General features: G+C 38.6%; 1 protein-coding gene and 1 pseudogene across 1 annotated transcript; one reads left to right on the top strand and one right to left on the bottom strand.

Moving 5' to 3' along the window:
* Positions 1-2,408: 2,408 nt before the first annotated feature.
* On the bottom strand, positions 2,409-4,767 carry LOC113913647 (olfactory receptor 52B6). The gene is given in 6 exon segments (XM_027577903.2): positions 2,409-2,547; positions 2,549-2,708; positions 2,711-2,827; positions 2,830-3,330; positions 3,333-3,418; positions 4,685-4,767. Coding segments are annotated over 6 exon segments (1,086 nt in total).
* Positions 4,768-21,698: 16,931 nt separating this feature from the next.
* On the top strand, positions 21,699-22,697 carry LOC113913648 (annotated as a pseudogene).
* The last annotated feature ends 1,141 nt before the right edge of the window (positions 22,698-23,838 follow it).

Below are 23,838 nucleotides of genomic sequence, written 5' to 3'. Positions count from 1 at the left end.
TAAATAAGGCTTTTTAAAAACGCCTTTTTATTAATAAAAGTGACATAATTTATTAAAATTTTAAATTGCATAATCTATCATCTAACTGTTCCACTTATAGGTATTTAACCTGTAGAAATACGGTTCTCCCAGAGATGCACACAAGTATACCTGAAAGGAAGTGTATTCCAGCTATTTCATAATACTGATGACACATTTTTTTTTAATAAAGATTTACTTATTTATTTTAGAGAACGGGACCGGCGGGGAGGGGGGCGGGTAGATGAGCAGAGGGAGAGGGAGAGGGAATCTCAAGCAGACTCCTGGCTGGCCACAGAACCTGACACAGAACCCTGAGATCATGACCTGAGCCAAAATCAAGAGTGGGATGCTTAACTGACTGAGCCCCCAGGTGCCCCAATAGTAACAAATTTGATAGCAACAAAATGTTCATTAAAACACCATTTATTTTGTTATGTCAGGCTAATCTCTTTAATAATCAAAACAACTCTGAAGTGGGTGTTACTACATTTTACAGAGAAGGAAAAGAAGTTTAAAGAGGCTCAATATACTGCCTAATGACAAATGGCTAGTATGTACTGACTATGGTGACTTTCTCTAAGTCAAGTCTGTGTGGCTTTAAATAGAGCCTTTGTGGAATTTGGGGAAGGTACCACTCCTAGTAAGCAGTGGGGCCTAGTTTTTCAAATACTTTATTATTATAAAAATTTTGCCATAATTACTAACCTTGTGCATATGTTGTTTTGTACCTTTAAAGATATGTCTAAAAGGCAATTTCCTGTGTGGTTGCTGGAACAAAGGATAAATGCATGAGACTTTTGTCAAGATATTTCCAAATTCCACAAAAGTTGTCATATTTTATATTCACGAGCAATGTATGAGAGAGCTTGTTTTCTTAAGTCTTTGCCAACACAGTATTAGTCCTTTTAATTTATGCCAATCTGACAGATGAGAAATTGTATTTTGGTATAGTCTTAATTTCATTTTCTCTTAATGCTTAAGCACATTCCAATTGACTTTGTCCTCTTTGATCATTTTTTCCCTACATTTTATGGGCTCCTTATATATTAGGAAAAATTAACCATTCATCTGTAATACAACTTGAAAATATTTCTTCCCAATTTGACATTGACTTTCGACTTGGCTTATGGTGGGGTTCTTTTTTTTTTTTTTTTGGTTTTGGTTGTTTTGCCCTGAAAAAAAAAAAAAAGGAAGTATTTATTATTGGAAGATCATAGGGATGTCTCTTTGGAAGAAACATATAAACAGAGAAGTGAATGAAAGGAAGGAGTGAGTCATGTAAAGATATAGAAAGATGGTGTTTCAGGCATCAGATTGACAGGTACCAGGACCTTAGGAGGAGATGAACTTGCTGTGTCCGCAAAACAGCAACAGAGTGTATGTGTTTTGTAGTAGGTATACTTAAAGCAATGTCTACAACAATTTCTAAACACATTTAATTTTTATGTTTAGAAATTATATTTGGTTGAATTCAGTTATGATAAATATTAGATTCTTTTTTAAATCTTGTTTTCTCTTTCCTATTTCTCTGTATAGAAATAAAATTCATGTATGATTATGCAATCTGCTTGGGTCTCAGGACTACTTTTTTTTAAATTCAATTAATTAACATATAGTGTATGATCAGTTTCAGAGGTAGAGTTCAGTGACTCATTAGTCTTATATAACACCCAGTGCTCATTACATCGCATGCCCTCCTTACTGTCCATCACCCAGTTACCCCATCCCTCCACCCTTCTCCCCTCCAGCAACCCTCAGTTTGTTTCCTATGATTAAGAGTCTCTTATGGTTTGTCTCAGGACAGCTTTCTATTAATGATGAGGTAATGAACTATTAATTGAGTTGGATGACCTATTAGTTAATAATACTTAAAATAACAATACAAATAAAGCTATATTTGCAAAGCACTTATTATATACTAAGCACTGTACGTATATATTATATGGTATATATTTTTATATATTGTATGTATTATAGATAAATTATAGATGTTCTGTATATATTATGTCCTATATATTATAGAATATATCTATAATGCATATTCTTATACACATGTTAAGGGGAAAACGCAAGTGGATCCTGAGAAAATTCTTATTTAGATGGTAGATTCAGATAAGTTATCACATTTCCCCTATCAGTTTTTCTTAAGACAGTGGGTTATTGGAAGGTATCGAGTAATAGGTGGAAGAAAGTGGGGTGGGTATTACTGTGTATTTCTAAAAAAAGAAATCAAAGGTGGGTTTGAGTAGGGCATCTATTTAAGTAAATTAGCACATAGATGATAATAGCACAGCGATACCTGGAAGACGTAGAGAAGAGGGTAGGGTGGATATAAGAACAACTGATAGATGCAGAAGGAGGTCAAGTTGAAGTCAAATGGAGAACTTTTATTCAGATTCCTGGGCAAGATGCAAAAACATCTGTTTAGCCCCTTCCCAAATCTGCTTGGTCCTCACTCCATAAATAACGGGATTGAGCATAGGTGGGACGACCACATAGAGCTTGGCCAGGAGGATATGGACAGCGTGGGATGCGTCTCCCACCAAAACTATAGGCAAAGGCAGAGAGGAGGGCAGGGATGCAGAAGAGTAAGATGGCACAGACCTGGGAGCCACACGTGCTCAGGGCCTGCGACCGGGCATTTCGGGAAGGGGGGCGGAAGACAGCTCAGAGGATGGGAATGTAGAAACAGTGGTAAGGAGGATGTCCAGGCCCGTGGAGAGTAGAGCAGTTGCCAAGCCGTACCAGACACCGAGGGAGATATCAGAACAGGACAGATGGGCGATGCCCATGTGCTCACAAAAATGTGTGCAATGATGTTGACCCGGCAATCGTGTGGGCGCTTGAGAAGGAGGATGGAGGGGAACATGATGATGAAGCTGCGGGTGAGAGTGGCAGCGCTGATCTTCCCAATGACTGTGCTCCTGAGGATTGTGGCATATCACAGAGGGGAGCAGATGGCCACAAAGTGGTCAAAGGCCATGGCCAGCAGGACTGCAGAGTCAGCCACAAAGAGGAAGTGGATGAAGAACATCTGCGTGAGGCCACTATCAAAGGAAATGTGGCTAGAACCCAGCCAGAAGTTGGCCAGGGCTTTGGGCAGCACGGAAGTGGAGAGCAAGATACCAGCACTGGCCAACGTGGACAGGAATATGTACATGGGCTCATGCAGGCCTGGCTGGGAGAGGATGACACAAATTAAAATGCCAGTCCCTGCCAGGGCTGCTACATACATGGCGCAGAAGGGGATGGAGAGCCAGATGTGCAGGTGCTCCAGCCCAGGGATGCCAATGAAGAGGCAGCCTGCCCACGAGTGTCAGAATCATTCACAGCAGCTGTGCTGCTGGCAGGCGAAAGGGCCATGGTTTTCTTCACCTGTGCCAAAGGGAAGCCATAGCTTCAGACTTTGTATACACCAGCAGAGTGCACAGAAATGTTTGCAAACAACCACAAGGTCTGCATACACTTACAAGTCCCACAACCACTATGGGCCCTGAACAGCCGTATTCTCTTTAAACAATTACACACAGGCTCTGCACAAAGTGCACGGTTGTAGACCCTGCCCACAGAAAGGGTCTGTGTTCCTATTCAGAGGCTTTTGATATAGTTCTAGGACTTTCATAGGGCTCAAAAACATTGCCAGACCCAGTAAGTACAGTGCCACAGGTTATGAAAAGAACAGGACTAGCTAGAACAACAAAAACAATCTCTATAATCTCTACAGGTATGTGAACTGTAATGAGCTCTGCAAAAGCCCCAGGCTCTGCACAGAAGGGCTACAGTCCCATACCATGGAGCAATTGCCTCTGCTTGGCAGACCATGTGGAAGAGTAGGGTTGGGGGCAGTGCGCACTGCAGACACTACATCCCTCCCGCCCCCGCATCACAGATGCTCTGAGAAGTATGGAGGCAGTGAAGGCAGCCGTGGCATTTAGAGAGAGCACTGGACATTATGTGGGAAAACAACAATGACAACAACAATAACAACAACAACAACCTGGGTCTGCTCTGTCAACTAGACTTGTGATTTCGGACAACTCACTGTCTTTTCTAAGTAACATTTTCCTGATCTTTAAAATGAGCCTAATTGTTATCCTGTTGGTATATTATATTAAGTTTTGTCTTTGGAAACCTTATTAAATGGTGTGGTGCCTCCTGAGTCACCCATCTGTCTCTGAAGTGTGGTGCTGTCACCAGGAACAAGAAGGAAGGCATGGAACAATGCATCAGAAGGTGAGGTCCTCAGACCAGCATCATCAGCATCGTCAGCATTGTCAGGGAACCTGCAGATTCCTCAACCCTACCACAGATCTAATGAATCAGAAGCGGGGCTTGGAGGCAGCAACCTACTTTTTAGCGAGGCCACCAGCTGACTTTGATGCATGCTAAAGTTTGTGAGCCGCTGAGACCGGAGCTTTTTACCGTTCTTTCTATCTGGTCTAGGTGTCCATCCCTTCTTCCAGGATCAATAGCTTCTAAGTTCCGATTGGTTTCTGCAGCATTCTCCCTGGAAATGCTCAGACTTCCACTAAATCTAACCAGTGTTATCCTCAGCTCACATGGTCAGGATGTGGAGAAAATGACGACCCTGCAAATAGTCTTTACTACCTGTAGACCCCTCAATCCTACCCAATTATCCTCACAATGAACTTATAACTCTTACCACTGTCCAAATTCCTGTTCCTCTATCAACAGAACTTTCCTCCTGTAGGACCCAGATTTCAGCTTTGTCAGGAGCCAACTCATATTATTATTCCACTCTCTCGTCAATTTATCTTATCTCTGCTCCCATTCTGCTCTCCTTTCCTCCAGTCTTAGAGAAAGTCGTGTGAATGTTTCTCCCGTGTTTCAAGGACTCCTTTATCAGAGCTGGAATATATTTCACTTAACCTAGGCCTAAAAAAGCTCCTTCAAGTTATTTTATTTGTTTACTTAGAGACAACATAAATCAATTGTTATTTTCTATACTAACAACAAACAACCGAAAAATTAAATTTTAAAGCTTCCCTTATAATATAAACATAAAAACGTACAAAATATACGTTAACAAAATCACATATTTAAAAATAAATGTACCTGAAATTTGCAAAGCCTCTACACTAAGGACTATAAAATATGGCTGAGATTTTTTAGAACATAAATAGATGGAGATATACACCATGTACACAAGTCAGAGGATCCAAATGATTGTTAAGATATCAGTTTTCTCCAAATAAATCTGTAATTTGTTTTTTAAATTTAATTTTTTGAACAACTGGCAAATAAAAAATTGCGTATATTTAAGGTAAACAATGTGGTGATTTAGAATACGCATGCATTTGTGAAATTATTGCCACAATCAAGTTAAATAACTTAACATCCATCACCTCCTCACATAGTTACTTTTGTGTGTATGTGGTCTTAAACTGTTTTTAAAACCACCTGGATAAACACACACGTACACATATCCCTGCATGTGTGCATATATATATGCATATGTGTGTAAGTGTGTCTAAAAGAATAACTTCCCCATCTATTCTCTGAATCCTCTTTTTTTCCTACCTACCCAGGGACTTTGTTCTGTCAGTTAATCCTCTCTTCTGTATCTTCAGTCTCTTCTAATTTCTTGGATCTTCTTTCTTGGATCTTTTGTATTTATAAACATTCAAGGCTTCAGAACCTTGAAAACAAAAAATAACAACAGCTCTCACAAAAATACCTTATTCTACTAACCTGTTCCACTACTTACTGTTCTTTCTTGTTTCCTTCAAAGTCAGTCCTTCCATAAACACCTCTTTAGGTTTTGATTTCTTTATCCTCCACTGGTTCTTCTCCTGTCTCCTGACCTTGCTTCCCTGTCCTCATCAAGGCTTATTCTGTCCCAGCAGGATGATTTACTGTTGGTATTTCCTCTCGGCTGTCTGCAACTTCTCCTCACTGCCCACTCACCCTGACTAATCTGGTCCACCGCCTGGGCTTCATTTAGTGCCTCCCAGATCTGTATTTGTCATCTACATGGTTTTCCAGGCTTCAGATCCACTCATCTGAACACCACCCGCCCCCCACCTAGTCTGCAGTCCTTCCAGTCTCTAAACCAGCCTCCATATATAAATAAATTATGTTTCCTAAAGATAATTTTGAGCACAGTACTTACTTGATTACAGATAATAATTTCCCTCTGCCTGAAAGATTCACGCAAATATGTTTCCCACTTCCTCTACTAAATACTGGATCAAATGCTTGTCTCTGAACCTGTTCTTCTTTTTCTGTGGTCTTTTATACATTCTGCTTCTTCTACCGTCATCCTCACTTTCATCTACCTGGTTTATGTTTCTCATTCAGGAAGACTTTCCTCATCCCCTGAGGTGGGGCTGTGTGCTCCCTCTAGGCACCTACCTTCCCCTGCAAGTACACATCTCTCTCTAACACTTACCACACTGAAATCTTTTCAGCCCCAATGTATCGTGAGCTCCTTAAGGGTCAGGGCTGCGTCTTATTCACTAGTGTCTGGGATAGAGTTGACATGTGTTGAACGTTAAGAAAGATGAAATAATAGGTAAGTCTCCACTCACACAGCCACATAAGTTCACACTGTCCGGGGCACCCACTCATACCATGAAAACCATGGGTTTGTAATCACAGACCCTTTGTTCTCACATCTTCTTCTAGTCTTAGCCCATGCCCTTGCTGCACCCATTCTTCCCCCCCAGCATCACTCATCATGCTCATCCTCCACTATGCGCTCCCACCTTCCTGGGTCCCTTCAGCCCCTGAATCAACTTTTCTTCTCTGGCTTCAGTTCTCCTTCTACATAATCCACCTCCAAGGCAGCCTTTGTTCACAGTAGCTCCCTATTGCTAATCCATGGGACTTGTGTTTTCACTCCAGTTGAGGCACCATTGATGTTGCTGCACCCCCAGACTAAGGAATTATCCCTAAGAGCTCCACTTACAGTTTTCTCTCTGGCAGCCCCTGTTTTCAGAACTCCCACTCCTTTTATGCCTCATTCTCTTGCGCTCTAGTTCTTGCTTTTCTCAGCTTTGGGAAAATTATCAAAAAAATATTCCTTCTATTTCCTATTTCCACCTGTTTTTAGTCCTTTACTTGACTGTTCCATCCAGAAACTTTATCCTTTATAAGTGGCCCCCAACTGCAGTAGAATAACATTTTCCCCGTTGTTTCTCGATGTCTGAGTGCCATTTATGATTCTAGCATCCTCCTGACAAGCCAAGGATCATCGCTCATCGATCTCCCAACCTCATCTGTATAAAAAAGACCCTTTATAAAAAGTGACCCTTCCAACTGCTCTTCCCCCATCGCACTCTGCAGGAGAACATGATTCCCTCTGGTGACTTAGTCCACTCTTCCCCTTCACCCTTCACCCTCTTTGAATGTTGCTAAGAGCTGTCTGCTTATTTTTTACCCATTTCCCATCCATTCCCCCATATTAATACCCTCCTCTCCATCCTGAAAATATAAGACCCAGACTTACCTCCCTGAAGCCACCTTCTCAGATTCACAGGTTTTCGATTCAACGTTTCTCGCAGAGCTCAGCTTTCCTCAATATATAGACTTGGATCTAGGGCCTTGCTTCATATGGTCTTTGTTCCTCTTCTCCTTCGGGGATAGGGATTCTCCTCCCTTTGTGGGTCCTTTCTTCCCTTAGTTTCAAATCCCTCCCCTGCCATTTGGGCCAATATATTTCTGTTCAACACAGGATCTAAGGCACACAGGAGATGCTCTGGCATAGAGCCAGAGAAAATAAATCTATTGATAGACACTCTGAGAACCTAAGGGGTGTGGGGCAGTGGTGGTCAGCACCAATCAGATGCTCTTACTTAGCCTGAGAGTTTCCACTGAACTTGTTTTTGCATCTCCCGTCTCAATACTCGTTCTCTAGTTCCCTTCCATGCCTTCAATCCCACTCTCTCTCTTCCCTTCCTCTCATCCTTTTGTCCTCCCTAAAGCATTTTCCTCTTGGGCTTCTTTCATTCATCATCTGCCTATTGTCCGTCTTCAAACCTCTGCTCCTTTTTTACCTTAATGCTCTCTCTTCACCACTTCATTGCCCTTAAAAATCAATTGCATTCATATGTCATCCTGAAGGAAAGGATATATAAAGACTATTGTCCCTGTCTTGCTCATTTAAAAATTCAAGTCAAAATTGGCCCTTCTTTGGTAAGCAGTTCAGGTCTACAGGTAAGGGGATCATGTCCTCTTACCATGAGTAGCTACCAGTAATTAAATAATCCTCTCACCATGAGTAGCTACCAGCAATTAAATAAAACAGTGGGTGTAAAGTGCTATGGGAATCCAGAGGCTAGAAAAATAATTCTGCCTGATAAAGTTAGGGGTGGTTCCAGAAAGTGTCCAATTGCACTTTGGACTGAGTGTACATGTGTGTTTATGATTTTACTGTGAATGCCAAATGAGACAATCAATGAATGTGAAAGAACTTACAGGTTTCCATTTATTTAAGTACCTATTCTTGCACCAGCACCACACTTTCTTGATTACTGTTGCTTTATAATAAGTTTTAAAATCAGGAATTATCACTGCAACTTCTTCCTAGAAACATCGCCAAAGGCAAGGGAAGCAAGGGCAAAAATGAACTCTTGGGACTTCATCAAGATGAAAAGCTTTTGCACAGCAAAAGAAACAGTCCACAAAACCAAAAGACAACCGACAGAATGGGAGAAGATGTTTGCAAATTACATACCAGATAAAGGGCTAGTATCCAAAATCTATAAAGAACTTATCAAACTCAACACCCAAAGAACAAATGATCCAATCAAGAAATGGGCAGAAGACATGAACAGACATTTTTCCAAAGAAGACATCCAAATGGCCAACAGACACATGAAAAAGTGCTCAACATCATTCAGCATCAGGGAAATCCAAATCAAAACCTCAATGAGATATCACCTCACACCAGTCAGAATGGCTAAAATTAACAAGTCAGGAAACGACAGATGTTGGTGGGTATGCGGAGAAAGGGGAACCCTCCTACACTGTTGGTGGGAATGCAAGCTGGTGCAGCCACTCTGGAAAACAGTATGGAGGTTCCTCAAAAAGTTGAAAATAGAGCTACCATACGATCCAGCAATTGCACTACGGGGTATTTACCCCAAAGATACAAATGTAGTGATCCGAAGGGGTACTTACACCCCGATGTTTATAGCAGCAATATGCACAATAGGCAAACTATGGAAAGAGCTAAGATGTCCATTGACAGATGAATGAATAAAGAAGATGGTATATGTATACAATGGAATATTATGCAGCCATCAAAAGGAATGAAAGCTTGCCATTTGCAATGACATGGATGGAACTGGAGGGTACTATGCCGAGTGAAATAAGTCAATCAGAGAAAGACAAGTATCATATGATCTCACTGATATGAGGAATTCTTAATCTCAGGAAACAAACTGAGGGTTGCTGGAGTGGTGGAGGGTGGGAGGGATGGGGTGGCTGGGTGACAGACATTGGGGAGGGTATGTGCTATGGTGAGCACTGTGAATTGGGTAAGACTGTTGAATCACAGACCTGTACCTCTGAAACAAATAATACATTATATGTTAAAAAAAAGAAGGTAGTAGGAAGGGAGAAATGAAGGGGGAGAAATCGGAGGGGAACCCGAACCATGAGAGACGATGGACTCTGAGAAACAAACTGAGGGTTCTAGAGGGGAAGGGGGTGGGGGGATGGGTTACCCTGGTGATGGGCATTAAAGAAAGTACGTACTGAATGGAGCACTGGGTGTTATACACAAACAATGAATCATGGAACACTACACCAAAAACTAATGATGTAATGTATGGTGATTAACATAACATAAAAAATAAAAGAAGAAAAAAAAGAAGAAAAAATCAGGAATTATGAGTCCTCCTATTTTACTTCTTTTTTAGAATTGATTTGACTATTCTGTATCCTTGTGACTCCATATGGATTTTAGAATCAGTTTGTTAATTTCTATGTAGAAGTTGGCTGTGATTCTGATAGGGATTGTGTTGAATGTGTAGATCAGTTTAAGAAGTATTGTCATCTTCACAATGTTGAGTTTTCCAATCCATGAACATGGGATATTTTCCCATTTATTATGCACAGCACATCTCCTTTAATTTTTTTCAATGATATTTTCTATTTTTCAGAGTATAAAATTTATACTTCTTAAATTTATTCCTAAGTATTTTATTCTTTGTGATGTTCTTATGAATTGAAACATTTTGCTAATTTGTTACCAGATTGTTCATTACAAATGAATAGAAATATAAGCAATTTTTTATAATGACCTTAAATATTGTGTATTGATCTGCAACCTTGCTGAACTCATTTATAGTTCTAATAGTTTCTTGTTTTTATTTTTAATGGATTCCTTAGGATTTTCTATATCAAGATCATGTCATCTATAAATTGAGATAGTTTAACTTATTCTCTTCCAATCTAGATGCCTTTTATTTTTTATTCTTGCCTCATTTCCTTGGCTAGAACCTCCAGTACACTGTTGAGTAAAAGTGGCGAGAGCAGACATCCTGTCTTGTTCTTGATCTTAGGGGGAGATCATCCAATCTTTCACCATCAAGTATGATGTTAGCTGGGAGCTTTACATCGATACCCTTTATTGAGTTGAGGGAGTTCCCTTCTATCCTAGTTTGTTGAGTGTCATCTTCATTTCTTTTTTTTTTTAAGATTTTATTTATTTATTTGAGAGAGGGAGAATGAGAGACAGAGAGCATGAGAGGGAAGAGGGTTAGAGGGAGAAGCAGACCCCCCGCTGAGCAGGGAGCCTGATGTGGGACTCGATCCTGGGACTCCAGGATCATGACCTGAGCCGAAGGCAGTCGTCGCTTAACCAACTGAGGTACCCAGGCGCCCCTGTCGTCTTCATTTCTGAAGAAGAGTTTTGTCAGATATACAATTCTTTGTTGAGATTTTTTTTTTTTCTTTCAGCACGTCATATGTTATTCCACTGCCTTCTCACCTCCATGGTTTCTGATGAGTTATCATCTATCAATCCTATTAACAATTCCTTGTACAAGAGTCACTTCTCTCAATGTTTTCAATACTCTGTCTTTGGCTTTCAGCAATTTCATTATGATGTGTCTAGTTGTGGATATCTTTGTATTTGTCCTACCTGAAAATAATTGAGCTTCTTGGATGTGGTAGATTCATTTAAAAATTACATTTAGGAAGTTTTTTGCCATTATTTCTTTTAATTTTTTTTTTTTTTTGAGACACACAGAGAGAGAGCACAAGTGGGAGGGAGGAGCAGAGAGAGGAACAGAGGGAGAGGGAGAAGCAGACTCCCCGCTGAGCAGGGAGCCCGATGCTGAGCTCAATCCCAGGACCCTGAGATCATGACCTGAGCCAAAAGCAGATGCTTAACTGACTGAGCCACCCAGGTACTCCCGTTATTTATTTAAATATTCTTTCTGCATTGTTCCCTCTTTCCTTTCTTTCTAGGATTCCCATTACGTATCATATGTTGGTAGATTTGATGGTGTTTCACATGTTTCTGAGGCTCTGTTCATTTTTTGTTACTTTTTCAAGTTTTAGTTCCTCAGACTGGATGACCTCAATTGATCTATCTTTTCATTTGCTGATTCTTTCTTCTGCTAGTTCAAGTCTGCCTTTGAGCCCTTTTCAGTCTGGTTATTATACTTTTCAACTCTGTATTTATATTTGTTTTCTTTTTCTTTTCTTTTTTATAATTCTAATTCTATAGACATGGTTTGTTTTAGCTCTTTAAACATATTTAAAATAGCTGATTTAGTCTTTTATAGTAATTCAAACACCTGGGCTTTTCAAGAATAGTTTCTGTTGATTGTTCTTTTTCTGGTCTATGAGCTATATATTTCATGTCTTTGCATGCCTCATAATTTTTTATTTAAACTGGGCTGTGGTTTAAACTGTGGTAACTCTGGGAATTGAATTTTCCCTTATTCCTAGGGTATGCTCTTGTTGCTAATTGTTGTCGTTGCTGTTTGTTTAATCACTTTCTTGAACTAATTCTGTAAAGTTTATATGCTTTGTCTCATGTGGTCACTGAAGTCTCTACTCAGTTATCTTAGAGGTCAGCTAATGATTGGGCAGAGATTTTCATAAATACCAAGAACAATAAATCACCCAGTCTTTACTGAGGGACTCTGTGTGCATTTTAGAGCACATAGTCACTACTCAGCCATGTAGTTCACAACCCTGCTTTAGCTTTCATTTCCTGCTTTTAAAGAGCCTGAAGGTCAGCAAGAGGTGAGAACTTAGGGCATCCTCGGGCCTTTCCCAAGCATGCTCACAGCCCTCACATGTCTCTGAGCTTCTATATTCACAGAGATATGCCAGTCTTTTTCAGAGCTTCTACAGATATCTCATTCTAAAGCTTTAACTTTTCAGTTTTTTTTGGTTAGTTTATTGTTTACCACAATGGTCTCCATTGTCTCAGACAGGCACAAAATTAAAACACTTGCCTGCTTTGTTTTCAATAAATGTCTCCTTTCCCCAGAAAGCTTTTAATACTGTACAAGCTCTGATCAGTTGTGTAAGTCAGGTCTTCCAGGGAACTACCAGACAGATCAGATAATGACAGTTCTTTGGGAATGAGGATTTGAACGAGCTCCATTTCCATTTTTTTTCCCCAGTGGCTGTCAAACTTCCCTGGGAATGTAAGCTGTTATTTTTAAGGCTCTACATAGCTGGAGAGAGGAGAATAGTTTTCAGACAACTTAAAACTCCACAAAACTCTTTGTTCTTACCTCGACTGAACCATTTTTCTTGAATAAATGCTCTGCAGGTGGCTGCAAGCCTATGGTTAACTTCCAGAATTTTACACAAGTTGACTTTAACAATTTTTCTAGTTTTTTTCATAGCTTTTTTGGAAGGCAAACTGTTGAAGGTCTTTACTCATCCATTTTTACTGATGTCATCTCCTTAATATGGTTGTCTTAATATTAAAATGAGATAAAAATTTCAGGACATGTTGATACAGTCCTTGTCGTAAGTCTTCACAGACTTTCTTTTCATTATTAAAATAATGATAAATGATGTTCAAATAGCACTAACCATTTGGCCCTCTGTCCTAAGGTGGGATTCTTCAATTCTCCAGTAGCATCTAGGCCCCAAGCAGGTGCTGTTCTTCCAATGATGAAGAATAGACAAAATAAAAACAAATAGAAGCAAACAAACAAACTAATATACAGATGTAGTCTCACTAGCAAAACTCTAAAAGGACTAGCCTTGTGCCATTTCACACAAGGGAGCTGTTCTGACCCCTTTATGTACATGATTGCATCCCTTAGGGAGAAACTGTGAACCTATAGTAAACTTTCATCATAACTTTTACCTCATTTGGAACACTGTGGGGGAGAATTTCCCCCCCATTTTATAACAGAGATATAGAAAATAAAACAACATCCAAGCAAAAAAAATTTTAAAAGCATTCTTAAACATATGTGCAGAAATGTTTTTGAGCTGGCTTAAAGCAGTTTCAAAAACCAATTGTCTCTTTCCTTGTTTTTATATTTTATCATTTAAAAAGGGGGGGTGTTTCATATTTTAAGAAAATATGTAAAATATATAAAAGAAAATCTAGGAAAATAAATTTATGACAACTGGATAAGAACTTATTTCTTATTAGAACTCAAAAAGTACAAATCATAAAGCTAACGCTTGACCATTGTGATTATATCTACATCGAAAATGTCTGTATACACAAATATAAAATAAGTGAAATGATAAACATCAGGCTGAAAGCAGTTTTTGAATAATAGGAAAATAACTATGAGGCAGTCCTATAAATAAATAAATAAATAAATAAATAAATAAATAAATAACAAAAAAAGACAAAAATTGCAATAGAAAATTGGTCAAATAAAATAGGTAGGCAAAGTAAAGACAAGGACCCCTGTATGTATAATATATATTTGAGAATATATTTGTAGTGAATTCTGTGATTTGGCTTTTTATTTCTATTTTTTTAAAGATTTTATTTATTTATTTGAGAGAGAGAGAATGAGAGATAGGGAGCAAGAGAGGGAAGAGGGTCAGAGGGAGAAGCAGACTCCCCGCAGAGCAGGGAGCCCGATGTGGGACTTGATTCCGAGACTCCAGGATCATGACCTGAGCCGAAGGCGGTCACCTAACCAACTGAGCCACCCAGGTGCCCGCGGTTTGGCTTTTTAAATCTCCATTTAACATTCCTTCTTTTTGAAAAGTTTAGAAAACTAAAGAATATATTTTTCTCTGCATCACTTGCATCTACACATCTGAATGAAATTTAACTTTCTTCAGTTGGTTAGACTCTTAAAGATTTAACAGAGAAAAGTAAGTCAGAAATCATGATTTCCTTCTTCCTTTTTTTTCAAGAAGTTCAAAGAGAAAGTTTTTTGTTTATCTGTTTGTTTATTTATCTGCCGCACTCTTCTAGTATGACTAGAATGTGGATGTGATAGCCATCGGTGGTGGTGTCATTGGTGACTCCTTGATTCTAACTTGATTCTAACCTAGGTTGTAGGTTATAGAGGTTTTTCTGCAGCTTTCTGGAGAATCACCTGTGGTAATGTTAGTGGCAGAAGTGTTAGCTTCTTGATTCTGGTGTTTTTAAAGTTGTGACCCCAGATATAGTAGCTGCCCTAGTAAAATATTGATCTGACAGTCATTGCTGTGTTCTTGGAAACCGTTCCTTCAATTCTGTCAAATACTTTTTTGTATACATAAAATTAGTATCATTCTCCATAGTTTCTGTGCCTAATAACAGTCATATGATTTTATATCTACATTGTGTGAGAACACTCTTTCCCCTATATCCAAACACTTATTATTATATTCAATAATATTTGTTATTGAGTACTTACTGGTAATAACTGAACGGATTTAGTCATTGTTCTCATGGAAATTATATTCCAGTGGAGATAGATAGATAATAATAAGTAAATAAATAAGTGAATCCATAATATGACAGGTTGTGATAAGTGAAATGAAGAAAAATAAAGTAAGGTAATGGGATTGAGAACGATGGGGGTACAGATAGGTTTTATTTTACATAAGGTCAATCAGGAGTGAGGTCATGTCAGATACTTGACTAAGAGGAAGGAAGCAAACATTCAGAGTTCTGGTTGAAGATTATCCGTAGCAGAGGTACAATTAAGAGTAAGAGCCTAGAGACATGAAGTTGATTGGTGTATCTGAAGAATAGGAAGTGATATATCATGACTGGAAAATTGGTGGGGGTAAGTGATTGGGTGGGGAAGAGGCCACGTCATTCAGGGGCTTCAGTAAGTCATGCAGTACAAATTTTACATTTTATTCTTAGTGAGCTAGAAAAGCATAGTAAGAGGTCTTTAAAAACTTTTTAAATTTTGAAATAATTATAAATTCATAGAAGTTCACACAGAAATGTACTGGGAAATCTCATGCACCTTTATTCCAGCCTCTCCCAATGTTGACGTCTTAAATATCTATCATACAGTATCAAAACCAAGAGGTTGACGTTGGTACAATTCATAGAGCTCATTCCAATTCCACCATTTGTACATGCACTCATCTGTGTCTGTATGTATAACTCTAGGCAACTTTACTGCATGTGTTGCCTTGCCAAATTACCAGCAAAATCATGATATTCAAATGTAACATCACCACAAGATTCCCTCATTTTATTCTTTTATAGCCATGACTATACTTTCCCTCTTCCTGACCCTTGACAACCACTACTCTCGTCTCCACCTCTGTAATTATATTATTTTACCAAAGTTTCATAAATGGAATTATACAGTATGTATTCTTTTGACAATGGCTTTTCACTCTGCATAATTTCTTTGTGGTTCATCCAAGTTGTTGACTGTGCCAACAGTTAGTTTCTGTTTGTTGCTACGTAGTATTCCATGATAGAGACACACTACAGTTTGTTTGACAATTCACTTTTTGAAGGATATTTGTGCAGTTTTCAGTTTGGGGCTATTGTGAATAAAGCTTTATAAACATCCAACTGTAAGTTCATGCATGAAAATATCTCTACTTCTCTGGGATAAATGCCCAATAGTGAAATTCCGGGGTCATATGGTAAGTCTATTTTTAGTTTTGAAAAGAACTGCCAAACTATTTTCTTTTTTTTAATTTTTTTTAAAGATTTTATTTATTTATTTGAGAGAGAGAGAGAGAGAATGAGAGAGAGAACACGAGAGGGGGGGAGGGTCAGAGGGAGAAGCAGACTCCCTGCTGAGCAGGGAGCCCGATGTGGGGCTCGATCCTGGGACTCCAGGATCATGACCTGAACCGAAGGCAGTCGCTTAACCAACTGAGCCACCCAGGCGCCCCCAAACTATTTTCTATAGTGTTGTCAGAAAGATTTTGAAGTGAGAAATTATACGTTATGGCTTACGTGTTTAAAAATATTACTAGCTTTTCTATGGTAAGTAAACTGAAGAGAGACCATATAAGAAGCTATTACAATTTTCCAGATGAGAGATTATGGCCATATGGACCAGAGACAGAGAATTAGAGGTTTTGAAAATAAATTTTGAATGCACTTTGATAGCAGAGCTAAAAGGATTTAATGATGATCACACAAGTGATATAAGAGAAAGAATCAAGAATGATTCCAAGGTTACTGGTCTCAGCAACTGGAATAAAAGAGTTGCCATTTAGTGATAAAGGTGGTTTAAGGAGAAGGAAGAGTCTGATTTTGGACATGCTTAGCTTGAAATGGTTATCCAGCATTAGGTAGAAGTGCTGAGAAAGCAGTTGAATCTAGGAATCTGAAACATAAATTTGGAAGTCATGAATGAATAAATGTGCTTAAAACACACACACACACACACACACACACACACACACACACACACTTTGTGGAGTAAAAGTAGAGAGAGAAAAACTGAAGACAGAGTACCGGAGTAATAAAAGATTCAGAAAAAGGAAAGACAGAGGACCTAGAAAGGGAGAAAATAAGGATCAGCCAATGAAGTAGAAGAAGAGACAGGAAAAAATATATAAATCAAGATATGAAAAGGAAAAAAAATTAAATTAGGTGGAAGCGTTCATAGTTTTCAAATGCTGGTGAGTGTTGAGTAGATTGAAGACTGAAAATTGCCCATGAGACTGGGCATTATGGAGGTCACTGGGTACCAGAAAGAGGGCAATTTCAGGGGGTGGTAGAGACTGGAGAGTGTTTATGAGAGAATGGGAGGAGAGAAGTGGAAACTATAATTTTTTCTATAGGAGAGTATTTTTTCTCATATTCTTAGGAATTGTTGTAAGAGAAAAGAAATGCCAGTGATTTTTAAAAACATTATCTTGTATCCCATTTCTATAATAAACTCTTATCTTAGTAGTGTCTGGTACAGAAAACTTACAAAGACTGTACAGAGATTTCCTATAATTAATAATACGATGTCACTAATATCTTACACTAGTATGGCACATTTGTTATAATCAATATACCAATATTGACATATTATTAATGAAAGTAAAGCGATAACAGAATTTCATTTCAGATATAATTTATATCAGAAAGATTTACTTCTGTTTACAGTATATTTGCAGTATGCCAGTATATAACTAAGATTATTTGTACAGAAAAAAAGATGATGATATAATAATAGGCGATATATACATACATATATACTCTTTATTATATACAAGAGCTAATAATAATAGTTAAACATCTTTTGAGCATTTACTATATGTTTTGTAGGTTCAGGAAATAACTCATGTTTGTTAGAAAGAGCTATAACTCAACACTACTTATTGTGATATAGCATTCTAGAACGGCATATATCTTTTCATTTTCAACAAATCATTTTACAATTAAATTTATTTGTTCCAACGAATCATAATCTTGATGGCTTAATAAAGAGAACAGCTGATAGTAAAGATAGTTTCTATTTCTGTGAGTCATTGTTTCTTAAGGATATTTTGTTTACCGCGTTTTACGCTCAGAGTATGATATATTTATTCTATATTCCCAAATTGTCTATGTCAAGAACTGTGAAGAGTCTGAAATTTTCTTCTACTTGCAAGCTAACAAGTTACTTTACCACAGTTTCATGGTGGCTGGTAGAAGACACAGGAATCCTGGGTCAGAGACGAAGGACAATTTAGTACATGCAGCCACAGCAGATTTCTCTAGTTTTAACTGATGTTCTTTTTCTGTCCCAGAGTCCTGTCCTGGAAACCTCATTATATTTAGTTGTCAGGTCTCCTTAGGCTCTTCTTGAATGCAACAGTTTAGTTTTAAAATGTTTCCATGTGTTACTATTTTACTTTGATTTTTAAAAATGGAGTTTTTGTGTATGGTATGTGTTTTTATTTTAAAATGTTAAACTTAGTTTTATATATCGTTGGAATGGCTGGGGTTGGTGTCACCCTGTGCTCAAGTCAACTTTTTGTTCTGGAATTCCCACTTTGACTGGTTGAGACGAAAGAAAGTCAATTTCATGTAAGTTGCTTAAAGCTCTGCAAGAACTCAGGGACACAGCAGAGTCAAAAGAATATATTTTTAGGGGAGGAGGAGGTTAGTTTGCCCATTTTTATTTGCCACAATTGATACACCAAGCTAGTCAGCATACAACAACCTTTAATACTCTGGACTGTTTTCCCTTGAGATATTCTGAACTTGTTACTTTTACCTGATTTAGTAAAATGGAAAGCTTAGCTAGCACCACAAAATTGCAATGTATCTTCAGCTCTTTCTGTAGTAAGCAAATCTTGCTTTGTTTATGTCTCTGTTATACTGTTTTACAAGACAATTCAAATGTGAAAGGTCTCTGTAAGACACCAGGACCCGTGGTAGGTTTCTGTTTGTTTGTTTGTTTGCTTTGGCAATACATTAACAGAATCAATAGTATGAAAAGAAAATAAGGGAAGTGAGAGAAAAAGTGGTTTCAAGAATAACTAAGGTTTCTGCCATAAGCATCTGGATGTTAATGATAATCTCCAGAAGTACTGTAAACATTCGATAATATGCAATGACCTAAGGGAGTTGTTTATGTAAAAGATTAACTCATCTTGCTCAGAAGTCAAGAGTTTCTTCAAAGTACCTCAATGCAGTTACAAGTAGAGACCAGAAAGCCCCATTCAGTGAAATAGAAGGTGATACTCTTATCTGTCCTACAATCATATCATCTGGAGCTCACCCACATCCCTAATCAATCGATAGTCTTTCTCCAAACACACAAATATCTGGGATCCAGAGTTTAAAGGGTTATTATCACACCTTTCTTTGAAGTCAGAACCTAGAGCCTAGCTAAATTAAATTTGTTTTTTCTTTCCAAAATTATTTTTTGAATTTTCTATAAATGACTAGTCTACAAAGGCTGGAGTATTCCAGTACTTCCTGGTTCCTCCTGTCTGTCCAAAACCCTGAATCCTACCATGTTTGTGTACAATGTCATTTCTAGACCAGGAAAACATTAATGCAAACATTTATATACTAATAGTATTGACTGGTGACTGGAGTCCCTAGAGTCCCCCTAGAATTTAGAGCCTTCACTTTTCAGTCTTTCCATCCCCTGAGAAAAACAAAGAAATAAAAAGGTTATGCTGTCGAAGTGTGTCTGCCTTTCCTGGCTGGAATTAAATTTCTTTGTTCCCATGTCTCACCTCTCATCTGGGTACCCTTCTCTTTCTATGTCCTCCCCAACTGTGTTGTGTTACTTCCTGTATCTTTCTGTTCTCATCTTTGAACTATCCTCTTCAAGCCCTTTATTGGTTTCCTAACATCAGAATAAGGTGCCTGTGAGTATAATCTGAGTGTGGTAATGGTGGTAGGAGTCTTCGGGAGGCAGACTGGAGAAGATCCTGGAAAGATTCAGGGAAAGATTATGGTAGCTAGAATAAAGAATGACTCTTCAAGGATATACATATCCTAATTCCTGGAACCTGTGCATAAGTTATTTATATGTCAAAAATATTTATGGCTGCTAATCATTTGACTTTATATTGGGTATCTGGGTGATTCTGTTGTAATTGCAGTGGTCTTTAAAAAGTAGAAGAGGGAGATAGAAAAGTTCAGAGTCAGAGAGAGATATGTGACTATAGAAGTTAGAATAAGGAGACTTGAGAAACACTCAATCCACTTTTATTGTCTTTAAAGATGGAGGACAAGACAGTAAGCCAAGGAAGTGTGTGTGTGTGTGTGTGTGTGTGTGTGTGTGTGTATATATTCAAGAAATATATTCAATATTTTCTGGCCTAAACAGGACATGATGAAAAAATTAGTAAAGAATGACAATCTTGAAATATTAATTTTACCACTGAGACTGTATGAATGGTTATTCTATGTGAAATCTTGCCTTCTTTTATTCTGGAAGAGACACATGAGGACAGAAAATTTGTCCTCAAGAGGAGAGCTCCCAATCATTAACAGAGGATACTCACATATCTAGAAAAGAGAATCCAAGAGAATAAGCAAGAAAATAATGTGAAATTCAATACAGTCATCTGATTGTTTGGTAAAATGAGTAAGAGTTGATTTTACAGGCAGGAGAAGGGACTGCTTGGTTCAGGATTACTGGAATAGGTGTCCTGGAGACATCAGTGTTGGTAAGGATCAAGAGCAATGAATAGAATTTACACATGTTGAGGGAAGACAAGATTACACTGATGGAAAAGGCAGCAATCGAAGCAATGAGATGTAGGAATGAGGGAGAAATCAATGGATGCCTTGTAGGGAAGAATGTGAGACACATTCACATAGGTAGAACTAAAATATATAAGGAAACTACTGACTGCCAACAGGAGATAAAATACGTTCTGTAGGTATAATGGGGGCAATGACAAGCTTTTAAACAAGGTTGCCAATGTCTTAATAATTTCATATTTTTAAGAGAGCAGTCTGGCAGCATGAGATAAAGAAAAAGATTCCCAAGATATTGGAAGACCTGGGATTCTTATTGTATGGCTCCAACTGGTGATTAATGACTTGAGTATGTGAGGAAGTGGAAAAGTTGGAGTAGGCAGATCAGACAAGGATTTTAAAGAGGATCAGAAGAGCTGGCAGATTAGATACAGGGACTGAAGGAGGAAGAAGAGCCTCAGTCAACCCTCAGATCACCATGCTCCGGTGGTGGGAGAATGATGTGATGACAAAGTGAGGTAGCTGGTCAGGAAGTTAACAGGTGGAAGAAATAACGAGTTTTGGAGAATTGTTGATGAGTTGACAGAAGAATATTTAGATGGAGATTTTTCTTCCAGATATTAAGGAAGTGGAGCAAATAGGCAGTAGTAGATTGGCTTGCCACATTCCTAATGATGTATTGGCAATGAAGAATGCAGATTTGTTAACTCATACCTGGTCCCTGTTATTTCTCTGAATGGGCACCTCAGTGAAGATTTACTGAGATTCGTGCCAGGTAAGATATTCAATATTTACATCTTTGAGAAATCTCAGACTGAATTACTTGGTGAGGGCAAGATCATCTTGGAACTTCAGTTGACAACACAGGCCCAGCAATGATCACAGGTCATGGATCTGGTGGGACGTGGTCCCGATGTAGTAACAATGTTGTTATTGTTAATGTCTATAGATAGAGAATTATTGGTTTAATAATTCATATCTCTTGGCAGCCTTTGGTAAGTGTTTGCTGTAGTGTTTGTGATGCAATGGGAACGAAGGGATCTTAGTTCCCGAAAAGACTTAAAGGGAATTCATGGCCAATCAGTTCCAGGAATAAAATACTATATTTTGTCCTTAAGGAATTACAATTACCATGATGGCCACATTGAATTTAACAAGTTTCAATCCAGGCTCCTTCATGTTGGTAGGGATCCCAGGGCTGGAACAATTCCATATCTGGATTGGGATTCCTTCCTTCGTTATCTACCTGGTGGCCCTTGCAGGTAATGGCATCCTTCTTTACCTCATCACTATGGACCATAGTCTCCATGAACCCATGTTCTTCTTTCTCTCTATATTGGCCTCTGCAGACCTCATATTATGTACCATGTATGTGCCCAAAACACTTGCCATATTCTGGTTGAAAGCTCAGAAAATCACTTTTCCTGGCTGCCTTACCCAGTTGTTCTTTCTTCACTTCAGCTTTTTTTCTGGACTCAACCATTTTGTTGGGCATGGCATTTGATTGTTACATGGCCATTTGTTCTCCTTTGAGATACACAAGCGTTTTGACACCTAGGGCAATTGTCAAGATCATGGTGGGCATTGTCGGTCGGAGCTTTAGTGTCATTCTGCCTGTTATTTTCCTGGTGAAGCGTTTGCCCTTCTACAGGACACATATAATTCCTCACACATAACTGTGAACATATAGGGGTGGCCTGGCTCACCTGTGCTGACATCTCCATCAACATCTGGTATGGTTTTGCTGTGTCTGTAATGACTGTTATCTCAGACCTGATCCTCATTGGTATTTCCTACTCTCTCATCCTTCATGCTATTTTCCACCTTCCATCCAGAGATGCCCGACAGAAAGCCCTCAGCACCTGTGGTTCCCATGTCAGTGTCATTCTCATATTCTGCACACCAGCCATGTTCTCATCACTGTGGCCACAGTATCTCTCTCACCTTTCATATCGTGTTTGCCAGCCTCTATGTGGCAATCCTTCCTGCACTCAATCCCATCATTTATGCTGTAAAAACCAAGCAGATCAGGGACAAGGTCATCCTCCTATTCTTTCCTAAATGGATTCAGTGTCCCAGGGCTGGGAACATCGAGAAAAAAATTGTGGGAAGTCAAGTAATCATATTGATTTAATAGAATTTCTTATGTAAATCAGGAGTAGGAGGTCCTCCAATAATGGACTCAATTCCTATGACTCTCAAGACCTTAATTTTGTTGGAGAAAATCATTGGTAGAATTAGAGGAAGAGAGGTAAGGATTTTTCAAGTCCCTAGAAAATGACAGACATCAGATAGAAGAATCCTAATTTTCTACAATCAAAAACTTAAATACAAAAAATGTTTACTCTTCCTTTGGTCCTTTTATCTTGTTTCAATGTTCTTCTTAAATAAAATTTAAAAAAGAAATGGTGCCTGGGTGGCTCAGTTGGTTAAGGGACTTCTTTGGCTCAGGTCATGATCCTGGAGTGCCGGGATCGAGTCCCGCATCGGGCTCCCTGCTCAGCAGGGAGTCTGCTTCTCCCTCTGACCCTCCCCCCTCTCATGTACTCTCTCGCTCTCTCAAATAAATAAATAAATCTTTAAAAAAAAAAGAAAGAAAAGAAAAAATAGCACTTTATTCATAGGCTTGTTTAGCACCCAGTAAGCTCATAAATTCAATAACCATCTGCATGCTGAAAATTCCCACATCAAAAGCCCTACTCCCAATTCTTTCTCTGTCCCACATAGCCGACTCTGTATTTGGTAACACCTCCTGGCTATCCCACTGAAACTCCACAATCAACATGAACTAAAATTCATTTATTATCAATTATGTCCTCTGAATATCCTTTAAATTCATTCACATGTTTCATATTAAAATATGATCACCACTCTGTGTGTGTGTGCATGTGCATGTGTGTCTGTGTGTCCTGGATCTGTTCAGCAGCCTCATTTGGAATTTGCTCACTCCAAATTTTTCTCTCTTGCATCCATTTTTTTTTACTCAGAAACTAGAGGGGTCTTACTAAACCCCAATTAATCATGTCAATCCTCTACTTAAAAATCATTCAAGTTACCCATTTTGCCTGGAAGAAAACTCAAATGCCTTAACATATCTTCAGAGCCTTTTACAGCATGGTTGGTGCTAACCAGTTGTTGCTTGATGTCCACTGACCCATCTCTTCCCCTTGCTCTCACTTTGGCTCACATGCCCTTTATGCTACGATCACCCTGTATGTCTTATGCTTTTTCAAACTATGTTCCCTTTCCTTCTGAACTTTCACACATGCTATTTC

Source organism: Zalophus californianus, chromosome 11 (assembly GCF_009762305.2).
Source record: "Zalophus californianus isolate mZalCal1 chromosome 11, mZalCal1.pri.v2, whole genome shotgun sequence".
NCBI classification, from domain to species: domain Eukaryota; kingdom Metazoa; phylum Chordata; class Mammalia; order Carnivora; family Otariidae; genus Zalophus; species Zalophus californianus.
The sequence above is the reverse complement of the archived record's forward strand: the minus strand, read 5'-3'. Positions and strand labels throughout refer to the sequence as shown.